The following is a 21163-nucleotide window of genomic DNA, read 5'->3' as shown; positions in this document are numbered from 1 at the left end:
ACTGAGTTCTCAAGACCCCACAGCTGACCCTCCTCCCAGCAGTGGCACACTCAAGCCAGCACAAAGCAGACCTCCCAAAAGGGGCCAGCCAAATATCCTCCTGAATACAGGGAGTTAATGTGAATTGGAAACTCTTTCCCTCAAAGAATCGCTCCCTAACTTCTCACTACCTTTTTCCTCCTTGGACAGGTATCCACAACTGACAGCAGCAGATGTCCAACAGCAGCTCCATCAGCCAGTTCCTCCTCCTGCCCTTTGCAGACACACGGGAGCTGCAGCTCCTGCACTTCTGCCTCTTCCTGGGCATCTACCTGGCTGCTCTCCTGGGCAATGGCCTCATCATCATCACCATAGCCTGTGACCACCACCTCCACACCCCCATGTACTTCTTCCTCCTCAACCTCGCCGTACTTGACCTTGGCTGCATCACTACAACTGTTCCCAAATCCATGACCAATTCCTTGTGGGACACCAGGGTCATTTCCTACACAGGATGTGTGGCCCAACTCTTTTTCTTTTTATTTTTGCTCTTCACAGAGTACTATATTCTCACCGTCATGGCCTATGACCGCTACGTTGCCATCTGCCACCCCCTGCACTACGGGACCCTCCTGGGCAGCAGAGCTTGTGTCCACATGGCAGCAGCTGCCTGGGCCAGTGGGTTTCTCAGTGCTGTGCTGCACACAGCCAATACATTTTCCCTTCCCCTCTGTCATGGCAATGCTGTTGACCAGTTCTTCTGTGAAATCCCCCAGATCCTCAAGCTCTCCTGCTCAGATGCCTACCTCAGGGAAACTGGAGTCCTTGTGGTCAGTGTCTGTTTAGGTTTTGGGTGTTTTGTGTTCATTGTGGTGTCCTATGTGCAGATCTTCAGGGCTGTGCTGAGGATCCCCTCGCAGCAGGGACGGCACAAAGCCTTTTCCACCTGCCTCCCTCACCTGGTCGTGGTCTCCCTGTTTCTCAGCACTTCTGTTTTTGCCAACCTGAAGCCCCCCTCCATGTCCTCCCTTATTGTGGACCTGATACTGGCATTTCTTTACTCGGTGGTTCCACCAGCAGTGAACCCCCTCATCTATAGCATGAGGAACCAGGAGCTCAAGGATGCCATGTGGAAACTGATGACTGGGTGTTTCTAAGCAGTAATAAACTGCTCATCATCTTCTGCATACCGCTGGCCATGTAACTCACGTGAGGACCAGTCTATATTTATTAGTTTTGTTTTCCTTCTATGTTGTCTAAGCTGTAATAAGATGTTTCACGTTCATCCCATTTCTAGTGCTGTATGTAGCTGACTTTTTTTCCCCAGACAGTGTGTATCGACGAGCTGTGCTTCTTTTGCATCATGTTTCCTTTGAAAGGTGCACATTTTTTGCCTTATTTATTTTTCTCCTGCCATTTATAAAAACTTACAAGCACATTGTCATCAGCTGAGTCACTCCACTAATTTTCTGAAATGGCAATGCTTTCCCACCATGACAGAACGGGAATTTCCTGTCTCCTCTGTACCATAGAATCATCCAATCACTGGGGTTGGAAAAGACCTTTAGGATCATCAAGTCCACAGCCACAGCCTAACCCTGCGCAGTTCACTTCTAGACCACGTCCTCAAGCACAATGTCTAAAGGCCCTTTAAATACCTCCAGGGATGGTGAATCCACCACTTCCCTGGGGAGCCTGTTCCAACACTTGACTACTGTTTCAGTAAAGAAATTCTTCCTGATATGGAACCTAAATCTCCCCTGGTGCATTTTGAAGCCATTTGATCTTATTCTCTCCCTGTCTATCTGAGATAAGAAACTGAATACCACCTCCCTGCACCCTCCTTGCAGGTAGTTGTAGAGAGTGGTAAGGTCTCCCCTCAACCTCCCTTTCTTCAGACTAAAAAGGCCCATTTCCCTCAGCTGATCTTGAGAGGACTTGTGCTCCAAACTCATCTCCAGAGTCGTTGTCGTTCTCTGGACACACTCCAACATCTGAATGTCCTTCTTGTTAAGTGGCCCAAAATCAGACACGGCACTTGAGGGGCGGCCTCACCAGAGCTGAGTATAATGGAACAATCACTTCCCTGCTCCTGCTGGTTACATTGTTCCATACACAGCCCAGGATGCTTTTGGCCTCCTTGGCCACCTGGGCACAGTGCTGGTTCACGTACATCTGCCTGTCTAAGATCCCCAGATCCTTTTTTTCCAGGAAAATCTCCAGCCACTCTGTCCCAGGCCTGTAGCATTGCCTGGGGTTATTGTGACCAAAGTCCAGGACCTGGCAGTTGGCCATGTCAACCCCAAAAAGCTGGTCTCTGCCCATCAATCCAGCCTGTCCATATCATTCTGCAGAGCTTTCCTTCCTTCCAGCAGATCCACACTTCCACACAATTTTGTGTCGTCTGCAAACTGACTGTGGGTGCACTCAATCCCCTTGTCCAGATCATTAATAAAGGAGTCAAAGAGATCGTGCCCCAGCACTGAGCCCTGGGGAACAACACTTGTAACGTTCTGCCAGCTGGATTTAACTCTGTTCACCATAACACTTTGGGCCCAGCCTTCATCCAGTTTCTAACCCAGCACAGAGTGTATCCATCGAATCCATGAGAGGTGAGTTTCTCCATCAGGATGCTGTGGGTGACAGTGATGAAGGCTTCACAGAAGTCCAGGTAGATGACATCCACAGCTTTCCCCACATCCACTAAGCAGCAGGTCAACTTGTCATAGAAGGAGATTAGGTCGGTCAAGCAAGATCTGCCTTTCCTAAACCCATGCTAACCAGGCCTGATCACCTGAGTGTCCTGCATGTGCTGCATGATGGTACTCAAGATGATTAGTTCCATCCCCTTCCCCAGCACCGAGGTCAGGCTGACAGGCCTCTAGTTCCCTGGGTCCTCCTTCTGTCCCTTCTTGTGATACATGGGTGTCACATGTGCCAGCTTCCAGTCAGGCAGAACCACCTCAGTCAGCCTGTTGGTAAATAAGGGAAAGTGGCTTGGCAAGAACTTCCACCCGCTCCCTCAGTGCCCTCGTATGTGGATCTAAGTGGCTGAGCAGGTCACTTACCAATTCCCCTAGGATGATTTGGGCTTCAGTCTACTTCCTGTCCCCATATTTCCACTCAGGGGTTGGGGATCAGGAAACAACTGATCATACTACTAAAGACTGAAGCAAAAAATGTCTTTAAGTACCTCAGTCCTGGGGCACAGGTCTTTCATAGACAACTGAATAGTCCAAAATTTGTCTGACATCTTTTCCAGCTCCACCAGCATCCATCTTTGAAATTCTCCCTGGCCCTTATTTGTTATTAATGTATTTACAAAATTAGTAACAAAAGGAGAATCATAGAATCATAGAAGCATAGGGGTTGGAAGGGACTTCAAGAGATCATTGGGTCTAACCCCCTGCCAAAGCAGCTCCCCAGCTCATATTGCACAGATAGGCATCCAGACAGGTCTTGAATATCTCCAGACAAGGAGACTCCACCACCTCCCTGGGCAGCGTGTCCCAGGGCTCTGTCACCCTCACTGTGTAAAAGTTCTTCCCCATGTTAGTGCGGAACTTCCCATGCTATAACTTGCAGCCACTGCCCCTTGTCCTGTCTCCACAGACCACTGAAAAGGGGCTGGCCATTTCCCCCTGCATCCCATACTTAAGTTATTTATAAACATTAATAAGGTCCCCCCTTTCTCAAGGCTAAACAGTTCCAGGTCACTCAGCCTCTCCTCATAGGGGAGATGGTGCAGGCCCTTATTAATTTCTCTCCGTAGCCTCCTCTGGACTCTCTCCAGGAGATGGATCCCTGTCTTTTTTATCCCAGGGAGCCCAGAACTGGACACAACACTCCAGGTGGGAATTTAAATACATGTGTAAGGCTTCATGAATTTGTGTGTCATCCTTGCGCAGGGGCCATGCTGATCTTCTCTGTATCGTTCCAATTTTAGTATATGTGCTGCTGAAGACAGGGAAAGGGAGAATTTCCCACCTTTATTGTAGGTTGCAAACAAAAGCTGGGAGGGCTGAAAAAGGTTCCTGGCCTGAAATCCTCTATGGAAGGCCATTAGCCACCCCTGTAAGCTTGAGGCTCACAGTTTTCATAACCAAGAGAACGCGCCTATCAGTGCCTGACATCATTTTGTGGCTCTACCAGCATCTCCCTTCCTGTCGGTAGATAGGGCCTTGCGGTCGAAAGATTTCGGGCTGTATGGAAAGATAGGGCCCCACCTCTCCTCAGGTAACCAATAGTAGGTAGCCGGTGAGGTAAGCGGACGGGAATGACATCTTAGCCCTAGGCTATAAAACACCATGTCCCTCGCTAATAAACGCCATTTGCCATCCACCACATTGGTGTCTGCAAGCTGATGGACTGAGCTGCCAGAGTGCAGTGCCATTCCTGAACCAGGTCGCCGTGCCTAACAAAGGCAACAAGTGGAGCCGAAACCCGGGAAACTCGCCTGAATTCGGGTAAATGGTGGCCGGAGCAGCAGGACCAGCCCGGCGGGGAGGACGCTCCCGGACCAAGAAGGAGGATGGAAGCCCTTGTGAAGGTCGTATTGGAATTGCATAAGCAGTGGGGTATTGAGTGTAAGGCTAAAGATTTTACTCTCACTGATACAAGACTTTTAAAAATCGGGGTCATTGACCAGCCGGTTGATACTCTCCATCCTGAGGTGTGGGTTAAATGTACTAAGGTTTTAGCTGAGGAAACTATGTCCTCCGGCAGTGGGAAAAATCTGAAATCGTGGGGGAGGGTCGTGCAGGCACTCTGGAAAGCGATACAAGAGCAGGACACTTGGAGGGCGGTGAAAGAATGTTTGTTGGTCACCACAAAATTGGGAATCGGGGCGGCCACACAAACTTTGCAGCCCCCAGACTGTGATAAGCCTGCCAAGCCCAAAGATCGAGAGGGCGATACGCCGCCTCCATCCCCGAAGCCCGATCCACTCACGGAGAGTCAGGAGCAAGCTGAAACTTTTGCGGCGGGGCAGGAGCGAGCTAAAACTCTTACAGCGGGGGGAGGAGCGAGCGAAATCTTTCTGGGGTGGGCTAGCCGAGGAGGCCAGGGCTGCCACTAAGATATCAGAATCTCATCAAGTCTGCTCAGAGCCACCTCCCTATATGCTCAAAGGTGGCGCTGACAGTGGAGAAGGGCGGGGAAAGCATACTTTTGGCGAGAAAATGGAGGAAATTCCAGAGCTGCCTGGATCACGTGAAAAGGAAGGGGAAGAGAAGGGTGGGTAGAGGTAGAGAAGGAAGGGACAAGAACAAGAGCGACAGGCGGAGAGCCAATCAGAACCCACTCAAGAAAAGGGGTGGGTCAAGGGGGAGGGAACAAGGATCCACCCACAAAGATGGTGGGCGGGGTCGGAGCCTGACAAAAAGAAGGGTATCACCGGAAATGGCCAGTCAGTCGAGTTCCGGATCCGACTCGGACACTAGTCAGGGTGAGCAGCTCACAACCGAATGTGACTCAGAGGAGGAAATGAGAATAGACAAAATCATACGCCAAAATATTCGCATCCAAAATAAAAAAGAATTATTAGAGGAAAATATTCCTCTTATGGATTGGAAAAAAATACAAATTGCGTGTGCCGATTGGACCCCATCAGCCACGTTAGCGTTCCTGGTCCGGGTGATGCCTGGGAGACAGAGGGCTCACTCGCCAATAAACCCTAAGGATATACAAGCGATCGTTACAGCAATTGCGGATAAGGGGCTTAATTCGGCCATGGTCTCCACTCTCATAGATGGGGTTTTTGGAGGAGATGTCCTACTTCCCTTTGATATAAAGCAAACTTGTAGACTGATTTTTGACGGGGCAGGAATGATCGTTTTTAAACAAGAATGGGAGGAGAACTGTGCAAGGCTACTGGCCCAAGCAGTTGGGGACGATCATGCTCTGCGTGGCTCTAGCCTGCAGCGGCTAATGGGTACAGATCCAGCAATGCTTACCCCTCAGGCACAAGCAGAGGGCTTACAGGCCCCTGAGGTCGCAGCAACTACTGGCGTAGCCAGAGAAGCCATTAGCACAGTCTCTAGAGCCATCACTAGGCCATTGCCATGGGCCACAATAAAGCAGAGTGAAAGCAAAAGCTTCACACAATTTGTGGATCACCTCCAAGCAGCAGTAGACTCGTCAGCGCTGCCTCCGGAAGCAAAAGGCCCGGTCGTAGCAGAATGCTGACGTCAGCAGTGTAATTCGGCAACCAAAGAATTTCTCCGATCACTACCAGCAGGGTCAAACATTGTGGACATGATTAAGCATGTTGCGAGGGAAGAACATTCAGTTCCAATCCAGGCAGCTGTTCACGCCCCAGTAGCCAATGCAGTGGTGGGTTTTAAATGCAGTCAGGCAGGCCACATATGGAGAAATTGCCCTCAATCTGGATACTTGCCAACAGCGCTCCCCCCGCGCCAAACTCAGCCCAGGAGACAGTGCTGGGCTTGTGGAAGGAGGGGACATTTTGCCAAGGATTGCGGGGGTAACAATCAGGGAAACTTCATGGGTAGGGGACTGCTGGGCCGCACCCAGCCCTCTCCCGAGTGGGACATGAGGCAGCCCAACTACACCAGCCACAAATGGGGCAAGGCGATTCCGAACCCATTTCCCCCTCAAGAAGCGACCAATTATATAGCCCAACAACATTCCAAGCAAACCTGCCTCCACCTCAGGGACTGCAGGAACCACCCTTTGGGGACAGGACCCCAAGGTGGCCCTGGCCGTAAGATGTGATGACCCACCAGTGGTATGGGGAGTCTGCTCCCTTTACAATGCTTTAAATGACACCACCATCCGTGTCCCCTTTTTAATTGATACTCATTCACCACAGGGCTTGGAGGACCTTCTCCCCCTACATCACCGACCTCATTGTCTGCAAAGTCCCTTACACTTTCTCACTCCTTTTTCTGGTGGCAAAAATCAGCTGCTGATTTTTATTTTCCTTCTTAAAAATATTGTCACAGAGTTGCTCTTAAAAATGCTCTGCTCCACATCGCCAATACATTGTCTCTGCCCCTCTGCCATGGCTGTTGTCCAGTTCTTCTGTGAAATCCCCAGATCCTCAAGCTCTCCTGCTCAGATGCCTACCTCAGGGAAAATGTAGTCAGAGCTTGTCTAGCTTTTGGGTGTTTTGTGCTCATCGTGGTGTCCTATGTGCAGATCTTCAGGGCTGTGCTGAGGATCCCATCGGAGCATGGACAGGACAAAGCTTTTCCACCTGCCTCCCTCAACCTGGCTGTGGTCTCTTTGTTTGTGAGCACTGGTGTGTTTGCCAATCTGAAGCCCCCCTCCACGTCCTTCATATTTCTGCACCAGGTAGTGACATTTCTTCACTTAGTGGTTCCACCAGCAGTGAACCACATCATTGACAGCTTGATATCCTAAGGATCGCTTTTCAGCAGACTGCCTGGACGTATGCACTTCACTTGGCCTACAGGTTTCCACCTCTGCTTGCTCTTAGGTCTTTCAGATGATGCTCAGTCTCTGGTGTCTACTTTGAGCTTCAGAGAGTTGGAAAACATCCCATCTTTCAGTACTCTTATGAACTGTTCTGGCAGGAGGTCAGTGTGTTTGTAAGCGACCTTTCTATGTATCTGATTTAAACTGTTCTGGGAGAGACTGTGAGGAAAAGTGTTGGGAGTCCCAGGAGGCCAGCTGGAGAACTGTTGATCTCCAGGAAGAGCAAGGTTCTCCATAAAAGGTTGGATCTTAAGAAACTGCCTTTCCTGCCTGTCCAGATCTCCTTAGGAGACCGATATCCATCACAGAATGCTGCTGTCACTCCTTATATCAACTGAGCCATGGCAGAAAATACCTGTGACTGGAAAAAGCTCCTTCATGGGAAATTCCTTTGGAATCTTCATCACTAAAGACCTAACTAAAGTCCAAGTAGTTGTAGAAGTCTTGAGTTCTTTAATTTGGTTTTTTTTTTAAATTTTGAGACATTCTTGTAAGGGCTTTCTGGATGTTAATGAGCCCCATGGTGTCTTTTCTTCTGAGTCCACAGACCTCAGATACCAAGTGGAGAGTGAAGAAACCTCTCAAGAAGTTCAGTCAGGAGTAATGCCCAAAGTACCTTGAAGCATTAACAGGCCCCACTGGGAGCCGTTACTGACAAAGCCTCCCCATGGGCTCCTTAAAGCAGACAACTGGAGGCCATGAGGACAAACACAGGCTCAGCGCAGGCAGCTCTGATGCTGAGGACACCCTGGCTTGGTCTGATGAAGCAGAAATGCCAAGTGCTGACCCCCAGCCCTTGGGCAGGGAGACTCTGACCCCCGTCTGTGTCTCAGGGCTCTTCCTTGGGGTGTGATTACAAGGGACGGACATTGGTATAACAAATGGTGTCCTCCCCTGGCATGGATGTAAGGAGGCAATGATACTCCATGACTGTGAGGACAATGTGTCTCCTCTGAGGCCTCTATGGCAGGGATATCAGCTCTAGTCAAGGAGTCAAAGACCTGGCTGGCACCCTTGGCCATCTGCACCACAGCCCATCCCACACTGCCCCACGCCTGTGCTGTTTCCCTGCAGGCTGCAGGTACCCAACCCCCTTCCCCACCTTGATCTCACTCCATGATGTCCCTGCCTGTTCTGCTGTCTTTCCCTCCTCATCAGCTGTTCCCACAAACACAAAGCCACCAGCTCATCCACATCTCCTCCAAGTGACTTTAAGCACCACAGCACTGCCCTCAGAGTGACATTTCTTTATCCTCATGGCAACTCTGACATTCAAAGCTGCAGTTTCACGTGGACTTCCTTTCTTATGTTCTTTCCCTCTAGCAGAAAGAGGGCTTCCCTCAGGCTCCCCTTCCCCAGGCTAAAGAAGCCCAGGTCTGTCATCCTCTCCACACAAGACCCCTACCTGTATCTTGGCAGACTTTCTGCCCATGTGACAGTTCCTCCCCATTCCTTCAGACCGGGGAGCCCCACACTGGGACTGACTGCTCCAGAGGTGGCCTCACCTGTGCTGAGTCCAGATGGACCATAAGGGCACTTGTCTGCGTGGCCATGTTCCTCCCAGTGCAGCCCAATCTGCTCATGGCCAGATTCCAGTTCAGCACCTCTGACTGCTATGGCATCCCCTGCAATGCCCAAATTCTTCTCCTTGCAGCCACTTCCCCATCTAGTCATGTCTGAGCTGCCTTGATGTGTGGGTGTTATGCTGGAACCTTTTGTCATGGTATCTCCCTAGAAGATTTAGAAGATTTGAGAGAGAGAGAGAGAGAGACAGACAGTGTGCAGCAGGGGAAGGGGGTGTGGATTTCCACCCCCCCCAACTAAGAAGGAAAACAACTCGGGAGCAACTGACTGAAACCACATTCCCCCAGGCCCTGCCCCTCCCTGTGTCACTGTGGGGTGGATGACAGGAGAAAAATCATGACTAAAGTGAAGTGTGCTAAGAAGGGAGGGATGGGGGAAGGTGCTTCAAGACCTGGTCACTCTTCTCATTACCTGACTCTGGTGTCACTGGGTGTGTAGCTGTAGTGTAATAAATTACTTTTTTTCCTTTATTCTGTGTTGAGTTTGTTTTGCCCGTGACACTAATTGCAGAGTGATACCTCTCTGTCCTTATGTCAAATCCTAAGCCTCCCAGTACATGTGTTTTCCCCTTTCTGGCTGAAAAGGGGAGTGATAGGGGGATTTTGATGGGCATTTGGCCTCTAGCCAGGGCCAAACCATTTCAGTCCTCCACAGACTGTGGAGGGGCATAAAGTGCCTGTATTACACATGAAAAACATGTTAGGGAAGACATTCTGGGATGTTCCTTCTTCAGACAAAGGCAAACCCATTGATGGGGTTGCTTTTGCTCAGGGATTTTGGTCCACTTGGTGGGGGATGTGAAAGAATGGGGAAGTCCAGTGTGTACCCAAAGGGGTTGTAGTTCTAGGTAAGGATAGACAATAAATTTTTGGTGTATAACTAAATGGGTCCATGGCAGATGTTCTACATAATAGATCGGTGATGTTATGAGCGTCCCCAATACTCTGAACATGTAAGATCTGGCCATGTTGTGGATGGTGTGGAAACAGGGGTGGATAATGTCCTGGTTCTGGCAGTCTGTCTTTGCTGTCAGACAGCACTCTCTAATTGTAAGGTCAATAAGGTACTCAGTGTTAGCACTGGCTGTCAGTGTAAATGGCCAATATTATTCTACCTTCATGGTGAATTTTGTCAGCAAACTGTCCTTATCCCCTTCTGTCAAGGTGGGAAAGCATTAACATTACAGGCACGTCCTCAATTTGTTCAGCTGATGAAAATGTTCTTGTAATATTTTTATTAATAAAAGGGTAAAAAAAAGAGGAAAAAAATGGCTCTGTGGAAGCAGACATGATGCAAAGAAAGCACAGCTCGACATTACATGGAAGAGCAGGAGATACTGCATTAAGAATGAGATGAACGTTGACTGTGTTTTTATAGCTTAACAAAACTAGAGTGAAACCAAAAAAGAACAACTAAAACCCCTATTAAAAATGAACTGATCAGGAGTTACATTTTCAGTGGTATGCAGAAGACAAGCAGTTTATTGCTGCTTAGAAACATCCAGTCATCACTTTCCACATGGCATCCTTGAGCTCCTGGTTCCTCATGCTGTAGATGAGGGGGTTCACTGCTGGTGGAACCACTGAGTAAAGAAATGCCAATACCAGGTCCAGAAATAGGGAGGAGATGGAGGGGGGCTTCAGGTAGGAAAACACACCAGTGCTGACAAACAAGGAGACCACGGCCAGGTGAGGGAGGCAGGTGGAAAAGGCTTTGTGCCGTCCCTGCTGCGAGGGGATCCTCAGCACAGCCCTGAAGATCTGCACATAGGACACCACAATGAACACAAAACACACAAAACCTAAACAGACACTGACCACAATGACTCCAATTTCCCTGAGGTAGGCATCTGAGCAGGAGAGCTTGAGGATCTGAGGGATTTCACAGAAGAACTGGTCAACAGCATTGCCATGGCAGAGGGGCACTGAAAATGTATTGGCTGTGTGCAGCACAGCACTGAGAAACCCACTGCCCCAGGCAGCTGCTGCCATGTGGACACAAGCTCTGCTGCCCAGGAGGGTCCCGTAGTGCAGGGGGTGGCAGATGGCAACATAGCGGTCATAGGCCATGACAGTGAGAAGACAGAGCTCTGTGATGATCAAAAATACAAAGAAAAAGAGTTGAGCCACACATCCTGTGTAGGAAATGGCCCTGGTGTCCCAAAAAGAATTGGCCATGGATTTGGGAACAGTGGTAGAGATGCAGCCAAGGTCATTAACAGCGAGGTTGAGGAGGAAGAAGTACATAGGGGTGTGGAGGTGGTGGTCACAGGCTATGGTGATGATGATGAGGCCATTGCCCAGGAGAGCAGCCAGGTAGATGCCCAGGAAGAGGCAGAAGTGCAGGAGCTGCAGTTCCTGTGTGTCTGCAAAGGGCAGGAGGAGGAACCGGCTGATGGAGCTGCTGTTGGACATCTGCTGCTGTCAGATGTGGAGACCTGTCCAAGGAGGGAAATGCAGTGAGAAATTGGGAAATGCTTCTTTGAGGAAAACTCTTTCTACTTCTCATGGAATGCCCTCATCATATCAGCACTGCGGGGCTGTCAGGACGTACCAAATCCCCACTGTCAAGGCATTTCTGGGAGCAGCTCCTTCTCCCTCCCTAACAATGTTACTGCTGCCTGGAGCTGTCCCTGGAACTACTTCTCTTTGCACATGTCACCTCCTGCTCTGTGCTCACAGACCTCATCCAAACTGCCCTGTGCTCAGCTCTGCTCTGCAGAGCCCTCCTGTCATCAGGGCACTGCCCTGGGAACCTTTGTGTGTGCAGGACTCAGGAGAAGCTCAGACAAGTCTTAATGACCAATGAGTTTGCACTGCCTGCTGCAAAGTTATTAATAAAAGCTCAGCTCCCACTTCCCACCCAGTCACCAGGAGCAGAAAATACAAAGCAAAGTCTCTTTACCTTTCTCCTTCTGAGAGCTCTCAGCATCCATCAGCTCTCTCAGCCTCACAGGTCTCCCCTCGGTGCCTACAGGCAGTGTCCCCAGCCCTGTGTGCTTGGCAGAGGAGCTGCTCCTGGGCAGAGCTGTCTCTGCAGCACTGCTGGGTTGCCATGAGCTCTTTCCATCCCAGGAGCCTGGCCCAGCTCAGCAGAAGACCAGTTCTTGTAGGCTCCCTCTTGGTGTCTCAGGCCTCATGGGGATCATTCTATGACCTCATCTCTGAGATCATTCTACCTGGGAGCAGATTGATCAGGACAGGGAGATATCATGCAGGGAGAAAGCACAGGAGGAGGCCATGCAGCTGTTACTCTCACTGGCAATACAGACTTGACACCAACAATAAAATCAATCTAATTCATTAGTCAATCCAAAGAGAGCAGAGAAATGAGAACAAAACCTAAAGAAATGAAATTTTAAACACCCACCTACGACCCTCCCTTCATATCCCAGGGTCCACTTCACTCTTTAACTCTCTCTTCTCTCTGAGTGAGTGGCACTGGGGGACAGGGAATGGGGGTTGGGGTCTGTTCATCACACATCATCTCAGCTGCTCCTTCCTGGTCAGGGGGAGGGTTCCTCACAGTCTCCCCATGCTCCAGCATTTGGTTCCACTCACAGGAGACAGTCCCCCATGAACCCCTCCAACGTGAGTCCTTCCCAAATGGCTTCAAATCATCACCAACTGCTCCAGGGTGGGTCACTTTAGTGGGGTGCCGTCCTTCAGCAACAGGCTGCCCCAGCGTGGGTTCTCCAAAGCCCTGCCAGCTAACCTGCTCCAGCACAGGCTTCCTATGAGGTCACAGCCTCCTTCAGTGTCCTCACATGCTCAACATTGGGGACTTCTACAGGCTGCAGGTAGAATCACTGTTCCACATCATCCAACATGGGCTGCGGGGTACAGCCTCAGTCACCATGGTCTTCTCCACAGGCTGTAGGGGAATCTCTGCAGTGAGGCTTGGAGGACCTTCTCCCCCTACATCACCGACCTTGTTCTCTGCAAATTCCCTTACTCTTTCTCACTCCTTTGTCTGGTGGCAAAAAGCAGCTGCTGGTTTTTATTTCCCTTCTTAAAAATACTGTCCCAGCGTTGTGATTCACAGTGCTCTGATCACCACGGCCAATGCATTGTCACTGCCCCTCTGCAAGGGCAATGCCTGGGACCAGTTCTTCTGAGAAATCTCCCAGATCCTCAAGCTCTCTCACTCATGGTCCTACCTCAGTGAAATTGTAATCAGAGCATGTCTAGCTTTTGGGTGTTTTGTGTTCATCGTGGTGTCTTATGTGCAGATCTTCAGGGCTGTGCTGAGGATCCCCTTGGAGCAGGGACGGCACAAAGCCTTTTCCACCTGCCTTCCTCACCTGGCCGTGGTCTCCCTGTTCCTCATCACTGCTGTGTTCACCTACCTGAAGCTTCTCTCCATCATTTGCACTTGGTAGTGACAGTTTTTAGTCAGTGGTTCCTCCAGAATTAAAATTTCACATCTACAGCATGAGGAACCAGGAGCTCAATGATGCCCTTTGGAAAGTGATGACTGGATGTCTCTAAGCAGCAACAAACTGCTCATTCTGCATATCACTGGCCATGTAACTCACCTTAGGACCAGTCTGTATTTAGTAGGGGTTTTAGCTGTTGGGTTTGGGTTTTGTTTTCCCCCTCTTAGTTTGTCTAAGCTTTAATAACACGGACCAGCTTCATCCCATTGCTAATGCAGTATCTCCTGGTCTTGTGTGACCCAAACACTGCGCGATGATGAGCTGTGCTCAAATTCCATCATGTCTGCCTGGAAAGGGGCACAACATTTTCTTCTTTCCCCGCCCCCCCCCCCCCCCGACATTTATAAAAGCTTTACAAGCACATTTCCAACAGCAGAACCACTCAACTATGTTTCTGAAATGACAGTGTTTTCCCACCATGACAGAACAGGAATTTCCTGGAACTGTACCACAGAATCATAGAATCACTTAGGTTGGACGAGGCCTTTATGATCATTGAGTCCAACCAAAGCCAACCCCTGCCTAGTCCACCTCTAGGCCATGTCCTCAAGCACAACATCTATAGGAACCTTTTAATTCCCTCCAGGGATGGTGACTCCACCACTTTCCTGGGCAGCCTGTTCCAATACTTGACTAATGTTTCAGTAATGAAATTCTTCCTGATATCCAACCTAAATCTCCCCTGGTGCAATTTGAGACCATTTCCTCTCATCTTGTCACATGTTACCTGAGAGAAGACACTGGCTCTCACCTCTCTACATTCCTCCTCGCAGGTAGTTGGAGAGAGCGGCAAGGTCTCCCCCTCAGCCTCCTTTTCTCAAGGCTAAAATGCCCCAGTTGCCTCAGCTGCTCCTCAGAGGACTTGTCCTTCAAGTCCTTCATCAGCTTTGTTGCCCTTCTCTGGACATGCTCCAGCATCTCAGGGTCCTTCTTGTAGTGAGGGGCCCAAACCGGACACAGCACTTGAGGTGCAGCCTCACCAGAGCTGAGGATAATGGAACAATCACTTCCTACTCCTGCTGTTCACACTATTCCTGATCCAGGCCAGGATGCTGTTGGCCTTCTTGCCCTTCTTCTGGACACAGTGCTGGCTCATGTTCAGCCAAGGTATCCACAGACACCCCCAGATCCTTTTCCTCCAGGGAGTCTCCAACCACTCTGACCCAGGCCTGTAGCGTTGCCTGGGGTTATTCTGATCAAAATGCAGGACCTGGCACTTGGCCACAAGAACCCAAGAACCTCATACAGTTGGCCTCTGCCCATCGATCCAGCCTGTCCAGATCACTCTTCAGAGCCTACGTGTCATCCAGACAATTAATACTCCCACACAATTTGGTGTCATCTGCAAACTTACTGAGGGTGCACATGTCCCAGCACTGAGTCCTGGAGAATACACCTTTTGACCTGCTGCCAACTGGGCTTAACTCTGTTCACCACATCCCTTTGGGCCTGGCTGCCCAGCCAGTTTCTAACCAAGCACAGAGTGTACCCATCTAATCCATGAGCGGTTAGTTTCTACAGCGGGGGAAATGCTTTGGCAGATAGCTTTGAAGGCTTCACTGAAATCTAGATAGACCACATCCACAACCTTCCCCTCATCTCCTGAGCAGCAGGTCACCTTGTCATAGAAGGAGATCAGGTTGGTCCATCACGATCTGCCTCTCCTACACCCATGCTGACTGGGCCTGATCATCTGAGTGTCCTGCATGTGTTCCATGATGGGACTCAAGATGATTTGTTCTATCACCTTCCCCAGCACCGAGGTCAGGCTGACAGGCCTGCAGTTCTCTGGTCCCTCCCTCTGGCCACTCTTCACGATGGGCGTTGCAGCTGCTTGTGGTTTTTTTCTCCTCTGTGTGATTCCCAGAGGCTCTGTGACCATCGCAGATTCGCTCGGCCCTGGTCAGCAGCACCTATGGCCTTGAATTGGCCGATGTTTGCTCTTCAGGACCTGCAGAGAGCTCTCGCTGTTCCTTACACCAGACATTTTCTGGAGCCCCAGTTCTCTCCCAGTACCCAGCTACACAAAACTGTGACAGTCACAAATTCCTTACCTCACAAACTATCTCTCAGTCAAACTCCTGACCTCACAATCTATTTCTCAATCTTTTTACCTGAGAGTCTGTCTATGAATCAATCTCTTTACCTCACAAACTCCTTAACTCAAAATCCCCTTTACCTCACAATCCCCTTACCTCAAAATCTATTAGTTACTCTCCTTACCACACAATCTATCTCATTCAATCCCCTTACCTCACAATCTGTCTGTCAATCAATCCTGTGACTTCATAATCCCCCTCTCAGTCATCATACCTCACAATCCCCTTACCTCACAATCCCCTTACCTCATAATCTATCAATCTCATTAACGCACATCTATCTATCAGTCCATGTTCTTACCTCACAATCTATCTATCAATCTCTTTACCTCACAATCCCCTTATGTCACAATCTCTCTATCAGTCCCCTTACCTCACATCTATCTATCAGTGAATCCCCGTCTACTGGCTTACCTCACTATCTATATATCAGTCAATCCCCTTACCTCATCTTTCAATGTATCAGTCAATCCCCTTGCCTCACAATCTATCTATTAGTCACAGAGTCACAGAATTTTAGGGGTTGGAAGGGACCCTGAGAGATCTTCAGGTCCAACCCCCTGTCAAAATAGCTTCCCTAGGACAGGTCGCACAGGTCAGTGTCCAGAGGGGTCTTGAATATCTCCAGAGAGGGACACTTCACAACCCCCCTGGGCAGCCTGTCCCAGGGCTCTGTCACCCTCACTGGGAAAAAATCTTTCCGCATGTTTGTGCGGATCTTCCTGTGCTCCAACTTGAAACCATTGCCCTTTGTTCTGCCCCCACAGACCATTGATAAGAGGCTGAAAATTTTCCCCTGTGTCCTACACTTCAGATACTTATAAACATTGATAAGATCCCCTCTTAACCTTCTTTTCTCAAGGCTGAATAGTCCCAGCTCACTCAGCCTTTCCTCATAGGGCAGATGCTCCAGGCCCTTAATCATCTTTGTAGCCCTTCTCTGGACTCTCTCCAGGAGATCCCTGGCTTTTTTGTCCTGGGGAGCCTAGAACTGGACACAATACTCCAGGTGGGGCCTGACCAGGGCAGAGTAGAGGGGGAGGATCACCTCCTTTGACCTGCTGGCCACGCTTCTCTTGATGCCCCACAGGATCCCATTGGCTCTCTCAGCCCCCAAGACACACTGCTGGCTCATGGCCAACCTGTCATCAACCAGGACCCCCAGGTCCTTCTTTGCAGAGCTCCTCTCCAACAGGTCATCCCCCAGCCTGTACTGATTCCAGCAGTTATTCCTTCCCAGGTGATGAAGTCAGGCACTGTTAGGAACGATCTCTTGGTAGGGACAGACATGAGTCCCAAGGTTACTGGGGCTGCTACTGGGCTGCGTGGGATGATCTCAGGACAGGAACATATTTCTGCCCTCAATCCTCTTGTTTGGGAGCTACTGCTGGACCTTTATCAGTTTAAATATGGACACTGTTAGCACACGGAATGACAGAGGCATCGTTAGGACCATTCCCTTGCCAAGGAAAGACCTGAGGGTCATGGTTTTACCCCAGCTGAGAGCTGAGATCCAGGCAGCTGCCTGCTCTTTAAAGGAAAAGAGGAGGGGGAGAAGTGATGACCAAAAGCCTCCCCATTTCACTGGGCATTGGACTACCACTGGGCCCTGTGGTGTGCCAGGACACATCCAAGTGGCTCCATGACACAGCACGTCTGTATCTTCTCACTTTGTCGTCCTGAAATTGCTCCCTCTGATTTCCTGCTCTAATCAGCATTCATAAGGCACGTGTCAATGTTCTGAAGGAGTTTCATCACCCACAGCCCTTAGCAGCTTCTACTAAACCTCCAGGAATCTTCATTCCTGCCATGGCTCTCCACACTCAGTGCCTTTCCCCTGGAAGCTTGTCAGTGTGCAGCCACTATCATCAGTTTATTCTTGCCTCTCAACTCAGACTAAGTTAGGAGCTCTGGGGATATGTATTAAAAGTAGGAGGGGAAATACACATGCTCCTGAGTCCTTGGGGTGTCAGGACACTGTCACACTGTGCACTGAAACTTGCCTTTCGGGTATTTCCACCTGCCCTGAGGAAACCGACTGTGTCTCAGGGCCCCTGTTCAGCAGACTCTCTGGCCATGTGCCCTGTCCTTTGCTTTTGGGATTTACTCCACCCCCTTACAGTTTTTTACTCCTAGTTGGGGAATGTGTTTTATTTCTTTTATAACATTTTTCAAAATGAGGAAGAATTCTGTTTCTATTCCCAGCCAGTCCTCAGGGTAAATGTGGTGGGAATTGCAGCAAAGGGGCTGCAACATTCAGCTGCAGACTCAGAGCAGAAGCCTGATGGAGGAAAAGCGTGCAACTCCCAAACATCCCTTGGAGACATGGTGGAGTTGGGGAGGTGTAAAGGTGTCTAGGCAGTGTGGGAACTCAGGGAGACAGCTGTTATGATCTTTCCACACCTCCTTAGGAGATCCTCTGTTTCAATTTTAGTTGGAGAAAGCTCCTGTCACTTCTGTAAATTGAAAAACTAAAAAGCCTGAAAAATATTAAAACTTCTTTTTTATTTTATTAATTAAGTGCTTATTGAAATCTTCCACTTTAAATCGAGTCCTGAAACCTCTCCAATTAGCTGTACAAGTCTTGAAACCCTGAAGAAAAGACACAAAGCTTGTTAGGGCTTTTTCAATTTTAATGAGCCCCATGGTGTATTTGGTGCTGATTCCATGAACTGCAGATCCTGTGAGGAGATGGAAGCAGTCTCTCCAAGAGTTAAGGTCAGAAGAAAAAGCTGGACTGCTGTAGAGTGTTAATTGGCCCCACTGAGGCCCGTTACTGAGAAAGCCTCTCTCCTCATGAAGGGGTTAGAGCAGAAAATTGGAGTCTGTGATTTAAGGTAGACTAAGGCACTGTGCAGGTGGATGTGATGCTGAGTAAAGCCTTGATGTATTTTATCAAGCAGAAGAGCCAGCCCCACAGAAGTGGGATTCTGCCCCCTGCACTGCCTCAGGGCTCTTCCTGGGCCAGTGTCACATGGGGTGTGTGATGCAGCGTGTGGTACAAGGGTACCACAGCTCCCAGCATCCTGAGGGGGTGCAAGGAAACAATGAGGCCCCAGTTCTGTGAGATTAGTATGTGTGGTGGTTTAGGCCTGGCTGGAGGCCAGACGCCCACCAAAGTCGATCTATCACTCCCCTTTTTTTGGACAGGGGAGAAAATAGATATAGAGAGGCTCAGGAGTCAAGATAAGCACAGGGAGAGATCATCCTGTAATCAACAACACGGCAGAACAGACTCAACACAGAGTGAAGGAAAGAAAACTCTCTGATTGATGACACTGCACTACACAGACAGTGACACCAGAGTCGAGTCAGAAGCGTGACCAGATCTCAAAGCACCTTCCCCCACCCCTCCCTTCTTAGCAGACTTAATTTTAGTCAGGATTTTGCTCCCTTCTCTGGCGGTAAATGCAGCTGCTTGTGTTTCTCTTTCTCCTGTATGTGATTCCCAGAGGCGCTGTGACCATCGCCAATTGGCTCGGCCTTAGTCAGCAGCAGCTCTGGCCTTGAATCAGCCAATGTTTACTCTCTGGGGTCTGCAGAGAGCTTCTGGCTGCTTCTTACAGCACCCATTTTCTGCAGCCCCCATTCTCTCAAACAGCCTCACCCCTAATTTACCCCCAAATTCTATTAATTTTTCCCAGAATTCTCATAATTATTCCACAAATTCCTTAATTATCTTTTAAATTTCCTTAATTTACCCCAAAATTCCCTCATATTTTCCACAAATTCCTTCATTTCCCCCAAAATTCCTTTATATTCCTCCAAAACCCTCTAATTTTTCCAGCTGGGACAGTGGTCGAGTACAGAGGGGCTTCAAGACACCCGGGGGGTCCCTGCGCCTCCTCTACAAGGCGTCTGGCTTTGACTTCAGCAGCACCCACATATTCTGGGCTCACCAGGCCGCCGGTAATGGGCTGGAGTGGGTCACACACATTAGTAACGATGGTAGCAGCACTGACTACGGGTCATCGGTCAAGGGCCGGTTCACCATCTCCAAGGACAACTCCCAGAGCACGGTGATGCTGCAGATGAACAGCCTCAGGGATGGTGACATGGCCACCTACTACTGAGCCAGAGCTCCTGGTGGTGCTACTGGTGGTGCTGGTGGTGGCCTTGACCCCATCCCTGTATCCCCACCTCCCTGGAGAACCATTTTGTCCCATTCTCGATCTCTTTTAAGTCAACTTGGAGTGTTTCTGGCCAAAATCTCCCCCAGTTTCCTTCAGAACCCAACTGTGGGGCCCACCGATCCCTTGAAGGAAAACTTGGCGGCACAAGAACAGGCTGTCCCAGGCTGTGGGAAGAGGAGTCGGCCAGGAAGGAAGCCAGCTTGGCTGAGGAGAGAGATCCAAGAAGTCGCCTCCACGTCCGTGTCCTCATCCTTCAAGGGGAGCAAGTCTGGGCTGAGCCTTTGCCATGGCTCCTGGGGTCAAGGTTTGGGTTGGGGTTTGGGGCAAATACGGCTGAGCAATGAGGGGAACGGTCAAAGGACCCAGCCATGACCATTCCACCCCAACCCTCCACTGGTCACGCCAGCCATCTGCCCTTGGAGCGACGCGTGGCCCAGCTTTGGCGTCCTGCTCCCAGCTCGGCCTCCTCCAGCTCTGTCCCAGTTCTGGGTCGCTGGGTGCTGGGAGAGAAGAGGGGCTGCTCAGACCAAGTGCTGTGCTTGGGGGGGGCTTTGACCCAGAGGTTCACTCCCTTTCCCATCTTCTTACCGTGGCTTTTACATGGCCTCTGGGAAGCTGGCAGGCTTGGGGACTCATCCTGAATCCTGGAAAAGCCAGAATCAAAGCCTCAGCAGGCCCCCAGCTGACCCTCACCCCCCGGGCAAAGGGCTGGGGGCATTTGGGGGGCCAGGGCCAGCTCCTCTTGGTCTCCCAGGCGACGCCAGGCACTGACTTTGCCCAGGTGGTGGCACGTGGTTGGCTGCCCCTTGCACCGTCACCTCTCGGCACTGTGATGTCATCACACGTCACACTCACCCTCCACTATAACTTGGGGTGTTGCGGCTGTGGGGCTGCCAGAAGGCCAGGAGCAGCCGTGGCAGCAGGAGCCATGGCTGGGTACCGCTGCAGCCACAGCTGGAGCAGCCGCCGGCAGAGACCCCGCTCCAGGCGCACCCGGCAGACACACAGCCGGAGAAGGGGGAGGCAGCCAGCTGCCAGCCACAGGCAGCAATGCCAATGGAGGCCATGGAAACGGGGGCCCGTCCCCAGGCATTGTGGGATGTCCTGGGGCTGCGGGCGGTGGGCGACGCAAGGGTGGCCTGGCAGCAGGGAGCGAGGCAGGGGACTCACAGATTCCCTTTTTACCCAGGGCGCCGCTCTGTCCTGCACCGCTGCACCCCCATGCAGAGGAGGAGGAGGAGGAGGAAGGCACTGTAAGTGGAGCGCCCGCAGTCTCCTGCAAATAATTTGACTAGTAAAGGCTGAGGGAAAGAAGGAATTCAGGACCTCAGCCTTGTCCTCATCCCTTGTCACTCCTGTTCCCCCTGTGTCCAGTCAGGGCTGGAGATTCCCCTTGACCCTCCTGTTCCTGTTCATCTCCCTAGAGAAGGACTTTGATTCTCTGGTACAGAACTGGCCAGGCTGAGTCC

General features: G+C 50.4%; 2 protein-coding genes across 2 annotated transcripts; one reads left to right on the top strand and one right to left on the bottom strand.

Moving 5' to 3' along the window:
* Positions 1-212: 212 nt before the first annotated feature.
* LOC311200978 (olfactory receptor 14A16-like) lies at positions 213-1136 on the top strand (the record flags this gene model as incomplete). Its single annotated transcript, XM_084275277.1, has 1 exon — positions 213-1136. The coding sequence occupies one exon, from the start codon at positions 213-215 to the stop codon at positions 1134-1136; it is 924 nt and encodes a 307-aa protein (XP_084131403.1).
* Positions 1137-10514: 9378 nt separating this feature from the next.
* Positions 10515-11438, bottom strand: LOC311200958 (olfactory receptor 14A16-like; the record flags this gene model as incomplete). The annotated part of the gene is made up of 1 exon (XM_084275258.1): positions 10515-11438. One exon carries the CDS (start codon positions 11436-11438, stop codon positions 10515-10517), a length of 924 nt encoding a protein of 307 aa, XP_084131384.1.
* Positions 11439-21163: the final 9725 nt, after the last annotated feature.

This window comes from Gallinula chloropus, assembly GCF_964237585.1.
Source record: "Gallinula chloropus genome assembly, chromosome: 25".
NCBI classification, from domain to species: Eukaryota; Metazoa; Chordata; class Aves; order Gruiformes; family Rallidae; genus Gallinula; species Gallinula chloropus.
The sequence above is the reverse complement of the archived record's forward strand: the minus strand, read 5'-3'. Positions and strand labels throughout refer to the sequence as shown.